This window comes from Apteryx mantelli, chromosome 6 (assembly GCF_036417845.1).
Source record: "Apteryx mantelli isolate bAptMan1 chromosome 6, bAptMan1.hap1, whole genome shotgun sequence".
Taxonomy (NCBI): Eukaryota; Metazoa; Chordata; class Aves; order Apterygiformes; family Apterygidae; genus Apteryx; species Apteryx mantelli.
The window spans coordinates 31,187,022-31,212,919 of record NC_089983.1 but is presented as its reverse complement, the minus strand read 5'-3'; the positions used below and the strand labels follow the sequence as shown (position 1 = coordinate 31,212,919).

At 35.9% G+C, this 25,898-nt stretch overlaps 1 protein-coding gene across 1 annotated transcript in view; it reads right to left on the bottom strand.

Annotated features, from left to right (window-relative positions):
- Positions 1-291: 291 nt before the first annotated feature.
- Positions 292-25,898, bottom strand: part of FAP (fibroblast activation protein alpha) — a 45,309-nt gene continuing 19,702 nt past the window's right edge. The window contains exons 12-26 of the mRNA XM_013960695.2: positions 24,689-24,733; positions 22,916-23,020; positions 22,755-22,825; positions 22,070-22,123; positions 21,589-21,713; positions 20,300-20,347; positions 17,127-17,225; positions 16,228-16,297; positions 14,763-14,957; positions 12,079-12,133; positions 8,637-8,736; positions 5,530-5,594; positions 4,574-4,646; positions 4,237-4,310; positions 292-2,404 (exon numbers count right to left, since the gene is read on the bottom strand). Of these exons, the coding sequence (XP_013816149.1) occupies positions 2,303-2,404; positions 4,237-4,310; positions 4,574-4,646; positions 5,530-5,594; positions 8,637-8,736; positions 12,079-12,133; positions 14,763-14,957; positions 16,228-16,297; positions 17,127-17,225; positions 20,300-20,347; positions 21,589-21,713; positions 22,070-22,123; positions 22,755-22,825; positions 22,916-23,020; positions 24,689-24,733 (1,281 nt within the window). The 3' untranslated portion in view covers positions 292-2,302. The remainder of the gene's footprint in view (positions 2,405-4,236; positions 4,311-4,573; positions 4,647-5,529; positions 5,595-8,636; positions 8,737-12,078; positions 12,134-14,762; positions 14,958-16,227; positions 16,298-17,126; positions 17,226-20,299; positions 20,348-21,588; positions 21,714-22,069; positions 22,124-22,754; positions 22,826-22,915; positions 23,021-24,688; positions 24,734-25,898) is intronic.

Sequence of the window (25,898 nt, the reverse complement as noted above, 5' to 3'; positions counted from 1 at the left end):
AAATAAATTAACAACATGAAAAACAAGGAAGCAAAACTGACAGCAGTGTGATGCACTTCTTTTTTCATGCTTTGTCTCCAAAACTGCTTCCTACAAGTCAAGGTTAATGGTAGAGAGTTTGGAAGACGTGTGTACTCTGCCTTAGGAAATAAACAGACCTAAAGGTGGATTAATGATGAAATAAAACTAATGCATTCCTTGGAAAAGAGGTATCTTCCATTATTTTATTTGACACATTTTCCAGAAATGTCCATTACCCCAAATACTTCCAGATGCTTCTGGCAACAGACCTGTGGGCAGGGTGTGAACAACTCACTGCATCACTTTATTACTTATAGAATCCATGAAGGGCCAACATATCTGTTCAAATTTCCAGAGCTTATAGGCTTTTCAAAAGCATAAATAAAAACAAAGGTGCAGAAATTTAAAGGTGCAGAAATTCTCTTTGTTTTCAAACAGAATTAACCTAAAGAGCACCTAATTTATTGACATTAATGAGAGACTGCTACTGTACATTTTGAAAATTGCTCTAGGTACCCATCAACGTATTCACAAAGGTCTGAAACCTTTAAACATTTGGTATAAGAGCTGGATTTTTCACTCTTGCACCTCAGTTCTGCAGTGGTTTCTGTGGCATTGTATCAGTATAACAAACAGAATTAAATCTCAATAATTTCAACTGAATTGTATTCCTTATTTGTAAAATCACCATATTACTGAGACCACTGTTGTTTGCAGCAAATGCACAGAGGACCATATAATCAGGATCTAATTAGCCCTACTTCATGTTATATTTGCTTATTTTAATGTTAACTTTCTTAGAGCTATCATTTTTTCCTTTAACCATTATAGCAGTTGAATTTTAATTACATTACCAACAAAAAGCTCATTAACGTCACAAAATTGGCAGCGTTTCCAAAAAAACCTGAACTAATTGAATATTTTCTGAAGAGTTCCCATCAAAGTATAATTTAACCATTACAAACAGCTTGGCAACTACATTTACATAAAGATGTGTCTGAGGAATGTTCTCATGTTCAGAAAATCAGATTTGATATTGCCATTAACAAAACGAAGGAAGTTGTTACATAGCAAGTCACTTCCACATTTTAATGCTTTTGGCTAAACCCTATGTTTTATCAAGAGGGTCAAATGAAATCCCTTTGTTTTTCCACAGAGAAGCAGCAACCAATCTCTGACTGTGAGTAAGGAAGCAGCTTTCTTATGGGAGGGTAACTCCACTGTCTTTTTCAGGTTATTTTGTACTTTCACTGGCTAATAGCAGAGATGAGATACTGCCTTAGATAGAGCACAGTTCTAATGCAGTAGAGTAACTCAGTATTTTCTAAACACATGACCAGAGAATCATCTCATCTACAATGGGTCTCTTGCCAATTATCTTGTTCATATTCTTACATTATGACAGGACTGATTTAATTACTAATCAAATGAATATATGCATGCCAGTAATTATTAGCCTTTAGCTTTCTTAAAAGACTCCCTAAAATAGTTTCACTAGAAACAAAGCAAAGAAAGCTTGCATGATCCTTTAATCCCTTCCTTCCCTACATGGGATGAATGACATTGAGATTCAATTTGAAGTGCTGAGGTGACAATTACAGATTAAAAAGAGACTAATAATGGCTCACAAATTCTTAATACAGGCAGAAAGAATACTGAGATAAAACACCTGTGGTGAATGTCCTGCTTCTATATTTAAACCTGAACACAGAGTTTTGCAGAATCAGGGTTTCAAATAAGGGACGAACAAAATTTGAACACAGCATTCAATACTCTGGATAATTATCCAAACTTCAGCTTCAAATATTGTGTGTTCCTATCTCTACTTGGATTCTTTCCAAGAAATTGGAAATAAAAACACATTTTGAAAAACTGGTTGTTGTTAGCATGCTAATTAGGTACTTGCACTACTTTCTTGGTCCTTGCCCATTTTGCAGTTCCGGTTAACAAACCCAAGCATATTCACTTGGCAGTATGCCTTCTCAATGGACCACCTATCTTTGCAATGCAGAATGTAAGTTTAAGCAAGATGACAATAAATGCACATGGCGTTTTACATTCTGATTTTATTTTTTCTATCAAACAGGTGCTAAATGTGCCAAAACATGTATTAGCATAACATCTGCTAATATACAATATCAAAAATGATGTAAACATCAAGTTTAAAACTTTATAGTTCCTGTTATTAATTCACCTGAAAACTATACAGCCTGGGAACAGTTATCACTGCATGCTCCCAGAAATGAATCAGACACCTTGCCTATGTCACCTTAGAGCCTACTCATTCTGACAAAGAAAAACATTGTTTGAGGAAGTGGGTCATATGCGTGTAGAGATGTTTGCTTGAAAGGCCTGGAATTCCATGGTTCTGGTCAGTATACCACTGAAAAAGGAAAAAAAAAAAGAAGCCTACTTTATCTTTTCAATTCTGTAATAATTAAACAATTCCAGAGTTTATTTATTACCATAGAGAAGAAAGTGGATGCCTCAAGAAAGCACATCAGTTTCCATTATAGTCATATTCTCGCTGAACAAAGTTTCTAAACCTTCTGTAATCTAAGAGCATTACTCCCTCTGTACTGATGAGTCAGTTTTATAAAGTCAGGCAAAAGAGCTCTGGGATGCCCTAGGGGATAAAATGTCCCTGACGTATGCGGCCGGCCTTGGCAATAGGGGTCACGGACTTGGCTAGGAATATTGGCCTCTCAGTAGTAAGCCTCTGCCTAAATGTTGTGGAATTCTATTAGAAACATTCCACATTACGGCAGGGCCACAAGCATTGTGAACGGCGTATTGCAAATGAGATATAGATATGGATTATGCTAGATCTTGGAAATAGCAGCTATCACTTGAACCTCCTAGCTACAACTGTTATGTGGAAGACAGTTTGGCACTGGAGATATTTCCACTTTCCACACCATTAGAAACAGGATAAAAAAAGCAAAAAATCCTTCTGTCTTCTCATTCAAGGAGTAACAAGACACCTTCGGGTTGCAGAGTCTGATCCCTTCATACTGAAGGCATAAACCTGAAGCTCAAAAGCAGGTACGTTTTTGCCCTCCTCCCCACTATTCTGCAGGTTCCAAAATCTAACTGTTCTAACAGAACAACCTTCTAATTTTTGTGAACACTTTATATCCATTTGTTCTTGTGCCAACACTGTCTTTTAGCTTCAATAGCATTTCTGTCAATATTTGTCCTCCAATGCACTTATAGGCAGAAATGCCATATTTTTTTCAGATGTTATTTTACTGTACTAAAAACATTCTGCTCTCATAAAGTAAGTGCTCTGATCAATGACATTCCCAGATTATCCTTCTAACTCTTCTCTGAACCTACGCTACTCAGATTTCCCTGTAACTGAACAAGAATGACTACGTTGCATCCAATATTCCAGATACTTGAGAAGCAATCTACATTTGCCATGTATGAGTGAAAAATGCAGAAAATGTGGAATTCACTAAAGGGTCTACAAACTGCAAGTACAGGGGGATCCCTCTGTGATCACTTTTTAGGGAGTTTATGGACCTGGGAGAGCAGTCTGAGACAGAAGGCCAGTGCATCTGATAGTAGGCAGACACTTAGGTCATAAACCCCAAGACAGAAGGTGCAGAAGGCGGGGCTGGCATATATTCAGTACTACTTTTCGGCTGTTCATTCTTCATTTATGTCCTCTAACCTCTTGTCTATTTGTTTTTCTGTTTGCCTGCACCTACTACCCCAACTGAGTTTTGCAAATAATTTTTTTTCTCATCCTGGATGAGAAAAAACTTGGATACCTCATGTGCTTTTTCCCTGTGTTCCACCTCCTCCCTGTGACAGGCATATCCAGTCCAAGATAGAATCCATCAGAACCAGGGACAGTTTTGATCCCAGAAGCCAGCTCTTCCATCTACCTCTCTTTTACTATATATCAGCAACTTTCAGGAGGATAGATTCTCATTCTTCTCCCTGGATCATTTTAAAAGTCTCTAAGTTATCCTTCACAAGAGAGAAATCCTATTACTATCCGAAGGGGCAGAAGGGAAAAAAAAGAGCAGAACAAACCCTTTGACCAAGAAATTTTCTATGAAGAGTAACAAATGCACTAGCAATTGCCACATTTTAAAGCTTGTTCAGTTAGACTGGGTTCTTAAAAACATTGCCAAATGTCAGATGAGCTTGTTAATAAAGTCATAAGCCACTGTTCAAAAAGGAAAATAGTCTGTTATTTACCATTGCCTGGAAATCCACCTGTGCATTTACCAGAGCTTTTGCGATTTGTGCTGAGTTCTGAAAATGTACGTTATCTGGAAAAGGAAAAAAAGGGATGGGCTGTTGAAACATGTAAATACCACGCAGCATAAATTTATAGTGCATTAAGTTGTGTCCACCAATTATCAAGTGATACAGTTGACATTGCTAAGAATGAGTAAGCATCTTGTAATATGTCATATGGAAATGTACCAAAGATCTAAGTACTGACCCTAATCAAAGGCACAGAAAGATGCTTAATGTTTTTCAAACAAAGTGATTCTGGCTCTGTATTTGTACTGCCATTTGCAAACCTCACCATCTGCTGTTCCATGGATGAGAAGATACTCCACGTTTTGGAAATTCTTTGCTCTTGCCATCACAGTTGAATTCTGTTGAGAGGAAAAATGAACAGTTCAGCAGCTTCAATTTAAACCACTCAGTCATGGAGCTGAAAGGCTTTCATTACCTAGTGTAAAAATAATCAAACAGTTGGACAGGCATAATAATTATAGCAGTGACTTCATATCTGTCTAAGATCATAACAGAAGCCATATATATTTGGTGCCTTTTCTAAGGGTTAGTTCACAAAAAGCACAGTTCCCACTACACGTCATTCCCTAAATACTCTAATTCCTGACTGCCCAGACAGCTCTGCCCGGGCAGTTTGGCATCGAGCATTTCTGTAATTTGGGTTGGGATGAGGAATAGGTACTTAGAACATAATCCAAAAACTTAGTCTTTCAGCTGACTTATCTGGGCTTTCATTTAGGCCTCTCTGTATTGAGAATTGGTGTGTGTGCTGCTAGAGGAAGCTATAGATTTCCTATTAATGTGAAGTAAAGCAGTAAGGCAACCGTTTCCAGGTAGGGGAAGGTGTTCTGACTGTTTAGTATGCTTATGATATTATCAGACAGTTAAACTAGCATGAAGCAGCTTGCATACCATAGCTAACAATACCAACCAAAACCTAATAAACATCAACATTTTAACTTCTTTCACATGAGTTCTTTCCTAGGCTAATGGTTTGCATTGGCAGAACTGTCAGACTTGTCCAAGTAAGAAAAAAAGGATCCTTCAATTTAGCATATTTAGGATTGATAAATACAAAAACACAAGTAACTATGGAGATAGGAATTTCACAGTAGTAGCTTCAGCTGCTACAGGGCTGCCACTATGTGAGCTGGCAGGTCATTTTCTTTCTTTACTGTTCTGCTCGTCCATGGAAGTGTGATTCAGGTTTAAGGCAAATATACACAAAAAGAGAATTCTCACCCTGTAGTGCTCAAGATTATCCGACTCTACTGGAAGACCCATAAATCGCTCTGTGTAGATAGATGCTGCAATATTAAAGAAAAAAAAAGTTGTAGACAGAGTATGCATAGATACTTTTGCATACCGTACATAGTTAACAGCATGCCTCCCCAGTGACACATAGCAAATAAAAGGTTGTTTAACTATATCTGTTGTGCTTGGTTTCCTCATAATACACCAAAACCTAAACATGTTTAAAAAAATCAACCATGAAGATTAATTAATAAAACTTCTGATGCTTTAGCTGTTTTTTGCATAAACAGTGGTTTGATACTCATCTGCAGAACCAACATAGGGTTTTGTGGATTAAGATAATTAACTGATATTATTTTATACTACTGAGTTGAATTCTAGAAGTTAGTTGTATGACCCAGTAAAAGGTGCGTGATGGAAAGATGACCCAGATTATGGCTGACACCTTAAAAAGAGAAGCAGAGCAAAATTCCAGCCTGGGATGTGTATGAGAATGTGCAGTAAAAATGTGTGTGTGTGTGTGTGTGTGTGTGTGTGTGTGTGTGTATTCCTCTTCCTATTCAACAACAGCATGCAGCAATAGTGGTGGAGCAAGAGACGATATAGGCCTGCATAGGAAAAGCAGTGCAGTTGCTGCTCTGGACTCTGTTCAGTTCCTTTGTCTAACAGTAACACAGACTGTTAATAGATGTGAAGAAATGAATGAGTGTGCATACCTGAACCGTATCTATCACCAAGAAATCATAAGGAACAGCCATCTTTGAGCTGAGTATTTGTAATTTAACTAATAGCAATTACAAAAATACAAGAATGTTACTTCCTTTATGATCTTTCCTAGAAAGAAAAACTGGCACATATTGAGCAGTCGAGCTGCAGCAGTATGGGAATTATTTAACTATTAGAGTAGGGGCTTTCTGACCAAGAAGAGTCATCATCTTTCCCTATCATAAAAGAGGGAGTGGCCAATGTAATCAATAAGGAATTGAGATTGTTCACCTAGTGTCCAGTATGATACACTACATTGGAATAATTTTGTTAAAAAGTAGAAATGAGAATTCTTCCAAGGAAGAAAAATGACTCAGTATACTCAAGTTCCCATGTTTTATTACATATCCTTTACATATGTTACCACTGAGCACTAAAGATGCGTACTATGTCTCTCAGATCAGCCAATTACAGTTCCTGAAGGTAATTTGCAATAAACTATCTAAGTACAAAGATTCTAAGTAGCCTATCGTTTATCAAAATACTTTATGGTTCAATGAAAACAGAAAATGTGCAATATCTGTTGTCAACACAGTGTCAAACAACCATATTGGGCTTAAGTTTTCGATGAAATAGACTTTTTCTGAATGGCTGGCATTTCTACAATATTCTGAGCCAAATTCTCTGCTCTCTTCTACCAGTATGACTACAACAAGTCCACCGAGGTCAGCGGAATTGCATTAGAATGATGAAGTGGAAAATTTAGCTTGTCAATTACTGAGGAAGAAAAAGGAGATAAATTGAGAATTTTATTAAAAGTCACACATTTAATGCTTTTAACTATACATTGTCCCTGAATGCTATTTCCCTTGCCATCTTATAATTGCTCAGCTGATATATCAATTCTGACAGAAAACGAAGGCTAGTGGGAGGACTTTAGAGAAAAGATTATGGTCCAGATTCTATTCTGTGCATCTAAAAGAGGGTGGAACAGAGCTTTGAAGCTCTAGGGGCCAGTACATCCTATAACATACACTGCCTGGAGACTCAAATATGTAGCATCCTGTTATTTTGCCCTAACACAGTTCACCTTAATGTTAACACGATCTGTTTGCCAGAACTCATGACTCATGACTTCCTTCTGCTTCCTTCCTTCCTTAGGGGAGGTACCTCTGGCTCTCTGGATTTTACAATGTGTTTTTAGCATGATTTTTTTAACTCCCTCCTGAAAATTCACCTAAAGTAAAGATTGTGGTGGTGAGGGTCTGACCTACTCTTACCCAAAAACTTCACTGAATTCTTGAAATGTTTATAACTCTTCTTTTATTGAAGGACTTTTGCAAAAACTGTTCTATTTGCCTGCATTCTGGAAATAATTTTGTGATCATGAGTGAAAATGTCTACAAAAGATCTTGATGCCAAGATTTATGTGAAAACACAAAGACTATGCTTCCTGTATCAAATGTTTTCCTTTTTGTTTGCAAAACACCGCAAATACAAGGAATGTCTGTGCTAGCAATCAGGGAAGGAATCTTTCCCATTTAACCAAAAAATTTTCTCATAACCAAGACTTCTTAGCAAACAACCATATGCTAAGTAAATGTGTTCGAAGTGCTACATTTTGCTCATGAAAAACATACATGTCATGATTCTTTTTTACACTAACGTTCCTTTACACCATGCCAAGAGCTTAACAAGTCTGTAAGTAAGTATGAATATGTGCTTACTTTATTCACACAACAAGGCTCTGGGAGTATACTCCCAGTGTTGTCCCCTCAAAACAGTTTGGAGCCTAAGTCACTGCACATATATAAAATATATGTCTTGTAACACAAGGCAGGAGATGTGGCTCAGAAAAGTCTAAAGGGATGTATTTAGGAAAAATATAATAAAAAATACCTGATATCAGACACAATTGATTCCCTCTCTTTTCCTCTGCTTTTGGGAAATAACTTTGTAATCATCAGAAATACTGATTCCTGACAGAGATCATTTGCCGTAACTGGAGTTGATGTGCACTGTGATTCCACTACAGGTAGAAAAAACTGTTCCTGAATTCAGTGATAAAGTTTTAGCAAGAATTTTCAGGGACATCACTCCTGAGTAAAGTGGTTTATGAAGAGGGCTTTACAGACTTACTGTTACAGATGTGCATATGGAATTATCCTGGTACACCTTCTAAGTGACAAAATTTGTTCCAAACTGCAAGTTACAGTCAGTTATTTTCAGCAAGGAAAGCATTAAACTTAAGGTCTGCAGAGTTTTAGGTTGAGGTAATGGCAATGTCTTTAAAGTTTCATATTGCCAAGCTCTTGCAATGATTTAATTTAGAAAGTCATTATATGCTTCATCCTTCTTTCCAAGTCAATATTCATAACAAGTTTCCATACCGTAATATTCCCAGCTGGAGACAGGAGCCACAGCCATTCCACATTTAAATACTCCACTGCCAGATCCAAGTGCCAGAGAAGTTACGTATCCACCATAGGACTAGGAAGAAATCACAGACAACTTAAAATTTTTGGTGAAGTATCATTTTGTTTTCTGAAATAAACTCATATAAATTACTTCCAAAGTAAACACTGCTTTGAATGCAAAGAGGGCGAAGCAAACAAAGATTCTGTTTGTTCTTTTGGCTTCAGATGAATCTTATTTTTTTTGTGAGAAAGAGATGATTAGACAGTTTTATTGAATCATGTCATATCTTCCTGCTATTTCTTCAATGCTTACCCAGGATTCTGCTCTATTACCACTTAGAATCATAGAAAAATTTAAGTTGGCAGGGTCCTCCAAAGTAATCTAGCACAAACTCCATCTCAAAGCAGGGTTAACTTCAAATTTAAATGAGGTCAACCAGGGTCACATCTACATTCCACAGCCTCTCGAGGAAACCTCTACCAATGTTGACCGCTGTCATTTAAAAAAAAATTTGCCTAATACCAAATCAGAATTTCCCTTGGGGTAACTTGTGTCTACTGCCTCTCATCCTGGGATGAGTGTGCTACTTCTAGCTTTTCCCTCCCTTAACAACCTACCTAGCTTTTTCCAGTGATTGGTATGTTGAACCAATCCCATCCTCAGTACTAACAGGCTCAGCTACTTGAGAACTTCAAATTGGAGCAATTCCTCCTTACCATCTGCCACTGTTCCCTTTTGTTTTCTGGCCTAGCCTCCAACTGGGACCTAGCAAGGAATAATGAGTTCATAGCTGGAAGTTAGGCAAAAGAATGAGTAAGCCTGGATAGCAGCACAGATCTGTGTAACTGTGTGGGGCTAGCAGCTAAGAAAGGAATATACTGTAAATAAAAAGCATTTGGTTTGCCTGTCCATGGGGTGTGGAACTGGGTTTGGAACACACTTGTATAAAGGCCTTGGGGAAATAATGGGTTCCTGTTTATTCTGGAATGGAGGGAGGGATAAAAGCTTGGGGGCTCCTACAAAATTCTGAAGATTATCAACCTCATCAAAGGCATATGAAAGATTAAGGGAAATAAATGTAAATGATTAAATCATTTTTTGTGCAAGTCAGTCCTTCCCTCCTCTAAAATAACATTCCATCTTGAAATAACAGTGAGGGGTATGCATATGGAAACAATTAATACCTCACACAATTTTGCAGCTCATTTGGTGGACACTTATCAAAAATCAGTGTACAAGGCTAAAAAGTAAAGGATTAGTATCAGGCAGATAGAGTATGTGCTGTAACAGGCAGAGAGGTGGCATTCAAAGCCCGAATTATTTTAGTGATCACTTAAAGGCTTTTGCCACCCAGAAGAGTTTGGTCAATCTGAAACTACGATGAGCAACACAATTCAGGGATACCTGCCAAAACGCAGGCTATAAATAAGGAGACCGCTTCCAACTCCATTCAAAGGTTCTGGACCACGAAATGGTATAATACATGGAAAATACAATATCCCCTCAAAAAAAAAAAAAAAAAAAAAGATTGACAGGTTTGGCAATAGTGCCATTATTTGAATAATATATCCACTATTGGGATACAATACTTTAGATCTGTGAAATCTCTTAATTGGTTCTTGAAACACAGTTGTTAAATAAAATATGATGCGATTAAAAAAAATAAAAGATTTTCATGTGTCCTAGCATACTTAATGTCACTTTAAAATTACCCACTTGTAAGTGTCTGTGTCACTTCATTTCACCATATGGCATCCCATTTTATCCTGTTGTTAATAGCAGTGTCTGACCAAAGTAATTTAAATATTAGTTGGTAGAAACCTCATAGAAGGATTTTAGCAACCCTGTTCATGTGCTATCTAAGATCAGGCAACTCCTATAGTTACAGTTAAACTGAATCTTACAAGATCCACCCTGTAATTTGTTTCTGGGCAAGCCTTTTACAATGAAACTGGGCCAAGGAAAACAAACAAACAAACAAAAACAAACAAAAACCAAAAAAAGAAAGTAAACAAAGAGTGACAGACCAGAATAATTCTCCTGGCAAAGACAGAAATTAAAGAGAATGAAAGGGAAGGTCCTTCTGAAGGATAATCATAGAAAAATGAACATATATATGATAATCAGAAAAACAAACATACGTAAACAGCAAAATACTGGAAAGTGTTAATCAGTGGCTAACATCCCAGTTTATTCTGTAAGCTTTTCTAGTTACAGCTTCCTGTGATTGCTGGATAATAGATATTGATATTCTGGGAGAGTAAGAAGATGGGGTGGTTAATACAGGTCGGGCCTCCAAACCCCATTAGCCTTCCTTGTAGTAGTGTCCCTAATCCATGAGACCCTCTGATGTTGCTTATGGCTTAAGCTTGCTCTCCTGAATAATTCTGTGCTGTGCTGAAGATGCTGAAGCAGGCTAGGGACTAGGACTCCAACATTGTCTATACATTCTTGATTCAACCATTCATCATGAACATGAGCAGTTGAGTCATATGGCCTGAACACCTTAAAAATCTCTTAGGATTTGTGGCATTTGTGCTACCACTGAAGTTGTCTTCAGCTCTTCCATAAACACCACTACCAGGTCTACACCTCATTTCCATCAATGATCCTACTTCGAAGACTAAAACTGACAGCATGGGAAAAAAACAACTATTTCACTAATTTCTTTTTCTCCTGTTAGGATGCAGTTCTTTCCTAAAAATTTGCCCCTGAAATATGCTACTATATTCTCAGTGAGCCTTCTTGGCTTATAGAATCTGGCCATTTAATAATAAAGACTTACAATACATCTGGCTATAAAAGGTTCTGGGAGTGTGACAAAAGAAAGCACAAGAAAATTCAAAGCTGAAAAACAGATTGGCTAATTATTTGGGATGATTCTCATACTCTCCAAATTTTCCACTTTGAGGAATTGCCAGTGTTGTACACTCCTGAAACCACCAATCATCCCTACAGACCATTTCAAGGCCAGAATGGTGATCCAGAATAACACAAGGATCACATTTTCTAAAGAGAGTTTTCATAGCATTTTTCTCATTATTTTAATCTCAGATCAGAAAAGATCCCAATACTTGAATTTTGACACCATGCCAGTAAGTCCCCAAGTTAAAAGTAAAGACAATTAGGACATCTCAATTTTGCTTAGCTTCAACTCCAAACAGTGTATTAGACATTAGCTATTCAAAACTCCCTCTTGAGCTGCCAAAGGTCCCTTTTCAGGTTTATAACAAAGTTCACTATGGACAGTTTCAATTCTGCTTATATAAGAACCAACAGGAACTACCCCTTTGGCAATATCACAAACACTGGGAGAAGAAGCTTTATAAAGCTTAGGACAGAATACAGAAGAATTAATAAAACTGTATTGCAGGATTATTTAAAAATAAACACAGAAAAGATCAACCCACTTACCCAACCCCATATTGCGATTCTTTTCTCATCAATAAAACCCATTTCTATAAATTTCCTGTGGAAAAGAAAATCACAGTAATAAATGCATTATTGCATAATAAGATTGTTAATACTATAACCAATTAGCAAAATGTAATTTTTCTTTCATTTTTTTCTAAACATATCAATTTAGGCAAACTAACACTCAAAATAGCATGTCTGATTTCTCCAAATCATGAATTAATGAACTAATATGTTTTTCAGAGGAAAGGGAAGAATTTTTCTTGAAAGAATGCAAAATGGTTAAATTTACACTTTCAATATATATATATTTTTTTCCAGTGGATGCGGATTCTGCCCAACTGGCTTCCTGGCAAAAAAGTTCTTTTGTCTTATACATAATATTCACCTAGACAGTTAGCCCACACTGTCTCTCTAAATTAAATATCATGTGTTATACTTAAGTTTTGTACATGTGCATATATGTATGTGCATATACATATGTACAGATATACACTCACACCGAGAAAAGAGCTTAAAAAGTGCACTCCTGCTAATAACCACGTCATTTTCCATAGCTCTACATCTCCATAGGCTATTACCATTTTCATCCTTCTAACACCAAAGGTGCTGGATTATCAGACCTCAGACTTCAACCTGCAAGATGCTCAGCATACTCATCTTACAGTCATGTTGATATATCTACAGTGTAGAGTTGATACTCTGCATCTCTAGAGGCACAGCATCAACCTCTGAGACTTGAAATGCCCTGGAGCAATGAACTTTCTTTTTTATGTGCGTGAAAAGTGTAGTGCACATACAGCTACTATAATAAAAAATAATAATGAGGAGAACATCTTCAAATGCTCCCAAATAGTGAGGTCATGATGGATGAAAGGTGTACCTCACTTATACACTCAATAGTCAAACAGGTCAAAGAGGATTATAAAAACAATGTTTCCTGCATTAATCCTGCATCATGGTCTGATGGCTGTACTTCCAGAGCTGTATTAGCAACATAGAGAAGAGGGGATAATGCAAAAACACAATATAGGTTCAAGAGTGACAAATACGGAAAATAGTTTCAGGTACATCCCAACATACACAACAGCAACTGCTGGCTTTTGCTAGGGCAAGCACAAGGGACTGGAAACACACAAAATATGTGATACTGTCTGGGTGGGACAAAGTCGGAAAAGCCAAAAAATGATTCAGCTATGTTATATCGCTGCCTTAATTAGTGGGGTTCCTCCTACAGTTAAAGCATATCCAAGAACTCTCCACTAGAGTATAAGATCCTCTCTAAAAACCATGCATCATAAAACCATGTGTTAGATCAGGAAGATGGAATGTAATACATCTTACTGAATAAAAATTTAGTCTAGGTGCTGACAGAAAATTGGGAAGTGTGAAGACTGAGGTCATTTCTTCACAGCCTGCCTCAGCAGATTCTGCAACTGCACAATCAGTTTAGGCTCTCTCCGTCTCTGGCATTTTATGTCTGAGTGACAATTCAGAGTAATAAAAAGCCATTTATTTCTCTTGTGATATTTTAAAACATGCTGTTGCGGCTAAAAGTTTCAAGAAAGAAAATCAAATAGATTGCATTTAGTTGTATATCATGCCAAGATTTTAATCTGTTTTACTTACCACTGAAAAGGATAACAGTGTGCTTATATTATTGAGGAGGAAATGGAAAAATCACAAAGCAGAAGCAGGAGGAAAGATACCATCCTACCATACTTGTAGACACAGGCAGTGTTCTCAAACACAAAGAGAAAGCTGTGGAAACCTAGGCTGCTGGGTCTTATTTCCAGCTATGCTACTCAAAGCCAGGTCTGTTACTGGTGGAAAGAAGGTATTTACTAATCCTGCTTATTAGTCACACCAAGAAATCTATCCATGCTCTGACAGGTCAAATTCAAGACCAAAACCCAGGCTAAATTCATAGCTCCTGCCTTGCACCCATCTCTGTGGGGTTCAAGGTAATACTTCATCTTTAAACACTTACTTTAATGGTGCTACTGCACCTATAAGCTTAACAAGCAGCCTTTCTTCACAAAATCTCAACTTTTACCCCCTCTCAAAACTTCTGCTTAGGCACTTATTTTCCCTTGGAACACCTCAAGTGTTTTGGTGCAGAGCAGTATCTGTTATGGAACAACTACCAGAGGACACATCTAGTTGTTTATAACTACTTTAAAATGGCATGGAAGGCAAGTTTTCGACTAATCACCCTCTTGAAGGTGAGTGTTGGGATTCAGCTGTTACAAACTTCACATTTGACCTTTGTCTAATCACTACAGTCCATCACTACGGATCACTAAAGTCCCTGAAATAGGTTTCGCCTACAGGAAAAACTTCAGAATAATGGGTAAAACATTAGCTTACCTCTTACCAGTGACACTCATATGTCTTTAGGCCTAGGATTGAAGCCACTGATGATGCTCTTATAAAATGGAAGTGATGAGGTGCAAATGTGGACCAAATCATTTAGCAGTACGTGGACTTAGTACACCACACAAAACCACACCGACATTAAGCAGCTCAGTAGTATTTAATTTCTGCAAGTCTTACTTCTTGTCTCACTTCCTAGAGACCTCAGCTCGCCAGAAGAGAAGCTTAGAAGTATATTTAATTTTTTTTCATAATACTTCTTGTATGTATGTAAACACAACAATTATATGGGGAGATACTCTACTTACTTCACTGCTGAGATTTGGTCCTCAACTTCATAGACTCCTAGTCTTCGATATACTGCATGCAAAATCTTGTCACCTTGATAAGCTGTCCCTCTGCCATCCACTAGAGCAACAATAATTCCCTCTTTGCTTGCAAGATAGGTTATCCAGCTAATGCTAAATGTGTCCTTTACATTCTGACTGCAGGGTCCTCCATACCTGATGGAAAAATTCACACATTTCAACTCAGATATATAAATGACTCAGATATTGAAGGAGTATCTTCTGGAAATGGACTAGGGCTATAGGCACGTCTTACACTTTCTCCACAAGTATTTTGCTATATGGCTGTGATTCAGAGAGCTCAGTAGATAGAAACAGTCCAACTATCATTTTCATATATTTGTGAGATTTTGCTATTTAAAATCCAATTTTAATCCTTACTGTCTTAGGGCTAAGGCAAACTATTAGCTTTTGCTCAAAATAAGGGGTTCTGCATCAAGTAACCATCCTAACAGGAATCCTGGGAAGAGACATGCCTCAAAGTCTCAGTTCTTTCTTTTCTTGATTCCTTGGACACAGAAATTACGTGTTACAGCCTTTTTTGGAGTTTAGTGCTTTTCTGATTTTCTGTGTTTGACCTCCACATGTAGTCAGCAGTAACAAAGAGAACAGAAAAAAACAGTATGTCTCCTTACACTTTGTGGCCTTCACCAGCCCTTCTTTGTTTCAGTAGGGAATATCAAATGTGTTGTAGCTGTGAGCAGCACACACCCCACAGAGTTGAGCAATATAGAGAGGCATTTACTCCTCAGGAGAATGGCCTAATGCAAATTACACATTTGATCTCAAGGATATAACTGATGTCATATTGTCCTCTAAATAACAGCCAAACATACTTAGCATTCTTGGACCTTTGGATCACCACTGGTTAATAAAGAACAATATAAGTTTATCACACCCACTCGGCTCTTCTTTCTGCCTCTCATTTATTTGTACCACTGCAATTTTTGTTGCCTTTCCTGCCTGCAATACATTACATTCCTCTCCCTTGCAGGATACAGGATCCTTGCAGGATCCTCTTTAGAAGGAAAATCTGATGAAAGAAACTAGTCTTCATGGTTTACTTTTTTTTAATTAAAAATGAAGGAGGCTTTTATATTTTCCATATTAAAATAGCTGAAAGCAACCATTTCAGACTGCACCATGGTAAACAGAAGCAGCAGCAGAACTAAGAACTTTAAGCAATAGCTTACATATTTTTATCCTTTTTATTTCTCTGAGGAACTAATCCTTGCCACACTAAGATTAAAATCCTCATTGATTTCCATTGGGTTGGGTTTCTATTCCAGAAATATTTAAAAAAAACAAACAAAACAGAACCAACTGGTTTTGCTTTTGCTTGATAAAATGTTGCAAATGTCCCAGATTTCCCTAAATGATTTTTCTGACAAAACAACAATGTTGAAAGAAAGGAAGTCTTACATACACCTGGATAAGCAGAGGATACTTCCTGGATCTATCAAACTGTGGGGGTAGAAGCATTTTGTACCACAGGGCTAGAAAAGATATATTAAAATTATATTGTTAATGGTTAAAATGATTCCTTCAAGCATGATCCATAGTTCGGTGTAATACATAGCTTGGTATAATAGGATATGAAAATGAATCAGTACAAACTACAGGATGCACAAAATGTGAATCACAGAACTAAGTAATTTTTCGTATATAACTGTTGAAGAACAGTTAAAGTGTTCTTCACAGTTAAACAGTAAAAGTAAAAAAATTTTTAAATTAATCTTTAAATTAAATTAAATTTAATTAAAATTAAACTAAAATTAAATTTTAATTAAAATACGTATAAAATATTATTTCATATAATATTAGGTTTTCATTTTTCCAGGTGTCTACAAAAATGCCATTAGGAACACAAATGTTAAGTTCATGATAAATGAGTTTTGGAAACATTACACGGATTCATTGTTATGTTATGATTATTGTTTGCAAAACCATTAATGAAAACAATAGTGTATACAAGTGTATATAATGTGCAACATATGAACAACAATTTACATTTCACTTTTTATTATCGCCATACTATAATGCTTTTATGTGATATTTAAACATTTTACTAAAAGTATTAATGAATTCTTAAAATTTTTGCATTTGTGAAGCAGAGATGTATTTTAACTACTATTTTATTGATGGATAACCTGAAGCATAGATATATTGCTCATTGTTAAACAGAGCAGAACCAAGGCTTTGATTCCTTGTCTGCCAGGACAACACTTTGTTCTACAGACAGACCCTACTGACTGTAACAAAATGAAGGTAAAACATTCAAATGATACGCAAATAAAAAGTATAATAAAAGTGTGTAATTCTTACTTATACCATCCACTTCAAGTTTATTAATTTCTTCTTTTGGCAGTTTGATCTCTTGCAATGCAGACTGCAATTCCCAATTGTCTTCCAATACTCTGAGCTCTAAATAAAAGAAATGCCCATTTTATCAAATAATTTATTGTTAATTGCTCTTTGTTAATTGAGATCCCTTTATTTTGTGTTATTAGAACAGAAAGGAAATCTGTGAAACTTTAAAAGCAGAGTAATGAAGCCAGCTCAAAAACTTCTACTTGGGCTTGATGATATAGCTAAATAAAAGCCAGGCACTGATATAATAGTGCAGGTAGATTCTTCAGGTTTTATAAGATGTACATTTTGCAATGCCAGTCATTTCACATATTGCCTAAGAGTTAGAGTTTTGGATGTTAGGGGGAAACTCCTTTCCCGTGTAGAGAGTTTATGACAGTTTTGTCATATGGTGAAACCAGGGAACATAAAATTCATCACATCACGCAAAACAGAGTCCGATAGTTCCTCTCTTGCCTACCATGGCATCAATTTACCCTCTGAGAATCCTAGGCACTGTGGTTAGGCCCACAGATGTTCAAGAATGTCTTACTTCTGGGCTAACACAGAAAACTGAGCTTTATTAGGGGATGTGGCAAATCCTTGCTCAACCAATGTACAGCACGTTCCCACGAAGATGCTAGATGTACCATGTAATTGTCCTTAGTAATGGATTAATGCATGCTGTCCTGACTTATACTGCCAAGATACTGTATGCTCCTTTACAGCTAACATAATTTTTAACTCTTTCCATTACTGTAGCTTAATGAATGACATCTTGTCAATCCATATTTCTATTTCTCTCAACAGCTTTATTTGTTCTTTTTTTTTAGAAAGTATTTAAAATTTTTCTTTTAATTGCTTGAGACACAATTTACTGTTATATCATTTTAAAATGAGTACTTAAAATTTAGTGAATTTCCAGCATAGAGCGCAGAACTATATGTTATGAAACCACTGTGTATTACTTGGTTATTTACATGTTTTTCCATGAGTAGGGATGGTCAAAGAATACTGTACATAATGGAAATCTGTGATGTTCAATTTCACTTTCAAAATGAAAAAGAATTTTTTTGGACTTCAGGAGATTTTTCTTCATTAGTTTACCTTTTTTTTTTTTTAAATGGAAACCACTGCCTGTTTCTGTAAATGCTGCAAAAATACACAAAGTACTTCTCTCAGCATGTCTTGAGCTAGATTGTTCTCAGGAAATGCTAGAACTATAACATGGGAATTTGTTCTTTCAAAGTACCCTGACAAGTTTTGCAGATTCAAGTAGATTTTTGTGGCTGAAAGATCATTCTAGCTTTGGATAGTCATCCAAACTCAGCTGAACAGCTTTCTCTCCTTCCCCTCAAATCTCCTGAAACTTGCCCATTACCACAAATGAATTGTAGGCATGGTGGAGGGAGCTTCCAAACCAGTGTATGTCAATTAAACTGCATGCCTCCTACTAAAATTCACGGGTGATGAAAAATCTGCCAACTTCAATGAAATGGATCCAATACCACTCTTTCACAGCTTGCAGTCCAGTTCAAGACAAATACTTCTAGCACCTCAAAAGGGGAGATTATGAAACAAGAGAATTAAGGAATTTTAATACATGAAAGGTAATGTAAAAGGTCAAAGAGCATGAATGTGTTTTTATTCCTGAAAATAACACAACAGCAGAGTGAGACAAGATGGACCAATAGTAAAACTGTTCTCTCCTACAGAGCGGTTAAGAAATGCGTATTTATAATCAGGCACTTAGTTCAGCATTTCATGTGAATCATACTTTGATAAGGAAGATCATAGGAACCCCTAATACACAAGGTCATAATGAATCATGGAAAATAGTGATTTATGACAATGGATTAAATACAAAAGGATCCATGCATTAGCTGTATTTAAACCCTCTGCAAAAGAAATACCAGAAGAACACAGTGTTTTTATAGCACTTAGTACAACAGAAGTCCAGCCTGAGGACTGGGATCCTAGTACAATTGCAATAGAGATGCTGAGCAAACTTTTCCATCTGCAAATATTTTTGAATGGTTAAATACTAAGAGGTACCAACTTCTATTGTAGTCAAATAATCTTATGTTGCAATTCATTGACCTCTACATAAAATAGCACTGATTAGTTTATTTTAATAATATTGATGCATTTGTCTTCCTCATGTTTTTAATTGTATTTACTTGTGAGACAACCCTCCATCAATAGGGCATTGTGGATAAGGGCTGAACTGAGCTATGTAAGGACCCTGGCATTAGAACGTATCAGTGGGTTTCTGCTGATTACTGTGGAGTGAAGGGGGAATGCCAAGTCACTGAAGCTTTTTACAGGACCATGTTGTTTTCATAACATATCAAGAGTGAGAGCTTTTAAAGTTTAAGAAGCATTTTTAGGGAAAAACGGGGGACAGAAAGAGAACTCACTGCAGAGTAACTAACATTTTAATGGCTACAACAGTTCAAATTCCTGCTTGGCCTGGTTCCAATCAGTCCTCACTAACAGCCTACTTAAAGAATGAGGACTTGGAATGTAAAAAATAGACATTCAAATTACTTTAGAAAAGGTTTTTCATACAAAATGGGAACTCCAGCAAGAGACTCAGAGTCTCTCACTTTTATGATCTTCTGCTCTTCACTGACCTCTCTATTGATGGCTGAAGAGCAAGTCACTGGTCCAAATTCTAATTAGTACAGTACTGTAGGTCTAACTGCAAGCTGTAAATAGTATACTATTACCTCTTGCATGGGGTAGGATTGGTTCAAGAAAAAAAATCAGTCTTGTTCATCCAAATGTGAAAAGGAATAGCTTTGAAAACACAAAAGTTTGTTCTACAAAGTTCTACTCAGTATTTGGTAGACAAGAAGTTGCCAGTGTTCACTGCACCTACAGTTTGCAAACAAGAAAAATATCAGGATGCTACAAAAGTGCCAGACTCAATAATGAAAATACTGCCCTCCATGTGTTCATTGATATTTGAATTGTACTAATTAACAAAGCTAGAAAGAAGCTTGATATTTTATTAATTCTTTTTGATACACAAACAAGAATAAAGGCTTCTTGAGTGTAATCCTAAACATTGCACTAGAGGATCTGCATAGTGAAGATTAATGAGAAAAACAATTGTCCAGAAATAGGCAAGATATTTGCAGTACCTCTATCACCATGGTTCTCAAAAAGAGTAGAAATAGGAATCCCAGGACCTGTCATAAGAATAAAAAGAAGGCTGTTTATAATTTGAAGCCTGACTTTAGTGATAAAGGGTATATCACATTAACTTTGGTAACTGAGAATTATTAAAGGGCTTAGAGTTGAATACAGTCTTATACAAATCTGAATCTTCTCTACTGCATAACCAACTGGTCCCTGCCACAAAAAATGCACCAGGTACTGTGTGTACATAGATTTGTATACATACAGGTGTTGCTTAGCAAACGTAACAGAAGTAACTTTAAATCTATCAACAAACTCTTCCTCCCTAGAGATGAAGTGACATCTGGTTAATACCTGAGATGTGATTACATAAGGTGAACGCAGAATTAACAATGTGATACAGTCTTCTGAGAATATGTCATATCATATTTGTGAAAGTGAGTGGCTTTCATATGGTGATGACCTTACCGACTATTCTGTGCACAAATGATTGAAAGGCGCTATTATTCTGTTACATTTGCTCCTCTGCTTAGCAGAGGTTCTTAGGATCTGTTCAGCTCATCATCCAATGCAGAAGCAGAACAGTAAACTTTATATGAAGTATGCAAAAGGAAAACTTGGACAGATTTTTTCCTTTTTTAGATTATGATGTTATTGTTCTTTGATTACAATAATGGATGAAACCTCAGATCACTGAAATCATCTAACTTACTTCAGCAGAGCTAAGACTTCATCTAATACTTCTGTGTTAGAAGTGTTTTCAATGTCTTTCAAAACATCTTGCTAAATTAAGTTCTTCTTTGTTCCATTATTAAAAATTTTCTCAGGTAGTAACTGTCCAACATTTTGTGGCTGACACAGGTTTTAATCATCTCAACTGGAAAACATGTTGCAGTAGTTTTCCATAGCTGATTTTGATCATCTGCACTGAAAATCAGCATATGTAAGCGTATGTTTCTTAAATCTCACTCTTGCAGCTTCAGGAAAGAGCCTGACTTTGACGAGTCAGCTAAAAAATCAATTTTCTACCATGAACAACTTTGAAAAATTTGTTTTTATTTTTAAAAATCCGGAGATTTTTGTTGAAAAAGTAAAAAATAAGTTTTTACATTTTCAGAAACATTTTCCCAAGTTTTTGGACATGGAGAAGTTTCTTTCTTGGAATCCCTCCTGGACATTATGAATTTTCCATGATTCATCTAGCCATTATCTGGGATAATCAGTATTATCTATACCTCATATACATTTCAAAGAATAACTGATTATATGTTTGTTCCTATGCCATACATACCATAACAGATCAAGGCATAATACTTAGAATGTTCACTGAACCTTGCTGTATAATACTGGCATCTCTCTTTCCTTAGATTGCAAGTAATGCATTGTTTCCTGATAGGTCTTTGTCCAATACTGATTCTAGGATGAAAATAAAATAAAACAATATTTATTTTGCGATAAATAATTTCTGATTGGTCTGCCTCAAATTCTAGAACATAGGCACCTTAACCTCAAAATGCTTCCCTCTAAATATAAATGCTTTCCTTTTTTCTTTTTTTTTCCCAGTAGTATACTTAGATGGTATTTCTCCTCAATTCTCAGATATAATTTGATGTCAAGGTTTAGTTAAATTAAGTTGTGAAATTAACATTTTAAAGATCTTTAACTGGCAAAACTAAAAATCCTTTTATTGGCAAACTAGATCCTTTTACTGGCAAATCCAGACCCATCTTCTATCAAATTAGTATCATTCAGATAATATTGATAACACTTACTTGTAAATATTCCTTCTTCCTGGATAGCCTTCAAATTCATTGCTTGAATAGAAACTGTAAATTCATTTACATGTTAATAAATAATCCATAAAATGATGACCTGTGAACCAGCATGAAAATGAAAAGCTTTCTTGGAAGTTAACTTGCACTTTTTGAGACTTCTGCATGTGATGGAAGAGCAAGTTAAGCTTATTAACATTTCATCTCAATAAATCTTAGCTCAAATTCTGACTAGATGACAAATAAACAATATATAAATAGGAGTTCTGTCTTAATTCTCATGAACTACTCACTCAAATTACGTAAATTATATCTCTATATATAATAATCTGAATGAGACACCATGGCTAAAATTCAGCAAAATAAAATTGAATTGCTAATTGCATGAGAGTTAACCACAAGCTTAAACTTAAGTACTTTCTAGATAAGAGCCTCTAAGATGGATGACTGAATATAAAAAAAAAAGGGGGGGGGAATTTACAAAGGCTCTTCCATAAGAAAACCAAGTTTGCAAACCTGTGCACTGTATTTGTATACAACTTTGCTGTGGATGTGTTGAGTAACTAAACAAATTATAGCTAGTTATAACTCGATGAGTTGACAAATGGCTGATATGTGTGCAAATGATTAAGTGTTGCTCTTACTGACAACACTGATAACACATTCTCTTCTGCACAATACTTACATCGCATCACTTGTTACTCTGAAAATGTATATTGCCTCCCATTCTCCACTTGTAATTTGGATCGCTTTCTCCTGTGAAGCAAGATATATAAGTTACTGAATACAGTAGAATTATTTCAGGAATTTACAGTAGATTAATGTGGACCATTCTGTTTGACTTACCACAGAGCCATTGATGTAATGAATATGCTTATAACCATTTTTATCACTAAAAATTTTGTAGTATGAACTACTGTCTGATGTGAAATATGGTGTTGAAACAAAGAACTGAAACAAAGAAAAATGGTAGATGAAGCATAAATAAGAGTGTCCAAGCTGTCCAGCAGCTTATAGTACACATTAAAACTAGAATCTATTTCAACAGTTCATATGGGACAAATCACTTTGGACACCTGTTTATCTGTGATGCACAATCTTCCACTCAGCGCACATTACAATTCCTAATCTGTCATGTCAGATTTTTTAAGATGATAATACATGTACCTCAAGCCTCCCACAAATACAAGCTCTCTGCTTAATATAAGTGGAATAATTCGCTTGTATATTTTGAATGATCATTCTTTAGTTATTTAAAAATAGGTAATGGTAATTTTTAATAAATAAGTTTCTGAATAAAGCTAGTGTTTGAGAATGGTGCCAGACTGAAAATCCTATGGACCACAGAGCTTGGTTGATTCACTGAACAAACACAGCACTGAGTAAATGGATATCCAAGTTCCCCATTCTGTCCCAAAAATGTTTAAGAACAACTTTTGCTTCCTTTCAAACCTTCATCTCTTTACTAGGATTGTCAATCAAGGACTACTTAGCACAAGTGTGAGTTTTATTTTCCAAATATGCACAAAGAAGAATGACCTGCAAGCATTTCAAACATAGCACCAAATGAGTGCTAATAATAATCCTGAGTGATTATGACTTTTGAATAATACTAACCCAAGCTGGACAAGAACCTGTGACCTCAAGCTAAATTGTCCTGGAGCCTGCTTCTAATATTCCTAATCCTTGAAATCCCATAAAGGCTAATGCATGTGTGCAATTTCACTAGTTCTAATAAAAACCTGTCATCACAACCTCAAGAGAGGAGGCAAAAAAGAAAGGAAGCAAATAAAATGACTTATCCATATAAATGTGTAATCTTCACTTCAAATAAAAACACATCTCAAAGAGCAGTGTACTGAAAATTGAAACTCCCAGTTAAGTCCACTGCAGGACATGCAGGCAGTGTGAGGTTTTCCATATTGAATCTTCGTAATATTTCCTGTCTGAGGAGTAACATAAGTAGTAACATATATGTGCCATTAGAATATACCATTGTAAATACTGATCTCAAGCTCCTACCATTTCCTGCAGCTTTGTTTTTAGTATAAGCTCCCAAAGTTATGTCTCTTCCTAGATAAAGGTTATAAGGTACAGAAAATTTCTTTTGCTTACAGGTAACTGCAGACAAGTATCAACTACCCCTGTGAGAGGGGTGTCTTACATTGAAGGTTCCTCCCTAGGGGAAGAAGAGCAGCACTTAGCATTAAAATTGTGTTCTGAAGGGACATTGCATTTTAGCAATGGAATTTGCATTTTTTGCCCCAGAGGAATTTTATGTTAATATCTATTCTTTAACCCCAAGATGCTTCTAAGAATTACTTTGTCATATGAATCAATCTCTTTCCATGACTTTCCACCCTTCAGTAGAATGCCTAGTCAGTTGGGCTAGGATATACAAAAGGAGACAAAGAGAAGGATTCTTAAAATAAAGCAATTAACCAGTTACTATGCCTAACACAGGCAGTGCTAAAAATCTCAACCCTACAATGCAATAGATTTAAGGCAGTAGCATTTTCTGACTCAGAAGGGTACTTCATGTTTTAAAACACTGCTCTGAAGACACGGAAAGTTGTAGCTTTTCATTAAACCAAAATAGAGTACAACAAGAATACCTACTCCGCCTGCCCATCCTGTTTGACTCTCTTCTATGTGCTGTTGATTCTGAAAAACAAAACCAAGTGTACACTCTTTAAGAAGTTTAAGAATGAGTTCATGAAATTTAAAAACCTTCAAATAATTTATTCGCTATGTAGCTTCATGGAACACGAAGGTTGCCTGAGGTAAATAACAATTCTATAGTAATACTATTACATTAATTAAAATATTATTAATTTTTAACAGCTATCATCAGAGCTAAATAAAAGTCATTCATTTCATTTCACTGAAAGCAAGAATTAACAACTGCTTAATCTCATTAATTTTTCACTATAAACAACTCAAATACTTTCAGGAATAATAATAATATTAAAAATCTGATTTAGATTCTCAGCTGGTTCATTTGACATATTTCCTTTGATTTCAAAGGAGTGATGTTGACTTATAACAGTGGATAATGTAACTATTAGGTACAGTTTTTAAAGCTGAGGCTCAAAATACAATCCACATACTTTGGTATACAAGCTTTAAAACTCGCACAACAATGTAAAAAACATTTTTATCTAGACAACTGCAATATTAAATAGCTTGTCTTTTATCCTTTCCTTTGGCCAATGGAGAATTCTGGTAAACAACAAGAAAACATCCTTCCTATCATCCTCTGAAAAAAGGTAGGCAGTTTAAACCAAATTCTGGTTTCATTTGTTTTAATACCTTTTTAGATCCAAGATAATCTAGTATTTCTGGATTCATATCAAATAATAAAGATCAGAATCTGGTGCAAACTCCCAACAGCATTCTCATTTTAACTGTCCGAGAAGAAAGCTCTTCGGTTATCTTGCATTGTAATAGCAGAGACTTCCAGTCACATCAGCAGTCCCACTTAAGCCAGGTAAAATAGGTATTTCTATTTCAACTTATTTCATATTCACAAAGTGAAAAATATTTAAAACTAATTAAGTGAATAGAAATCTGAGGGCCTCCATTTTTTTGCCATGCTTGAGAGGCATTAAAGGGACTGATTTTCAAGACTTCTTAAAATGTCACAAATTAGGTACCTAAACAGAAGAATTAAAGATTGTCAAAGAGAATGTAGGCATCAAAAAGCACCCAGGTTACCATGTTTTGAGACTCGGGATATAAGCTTACCAGGGCTTAACTCCTTATAATATTCTTAAAGCTGATTTAAAAAATATATACATACTGAGCATAAATGGAGCAGTTCCTCTTG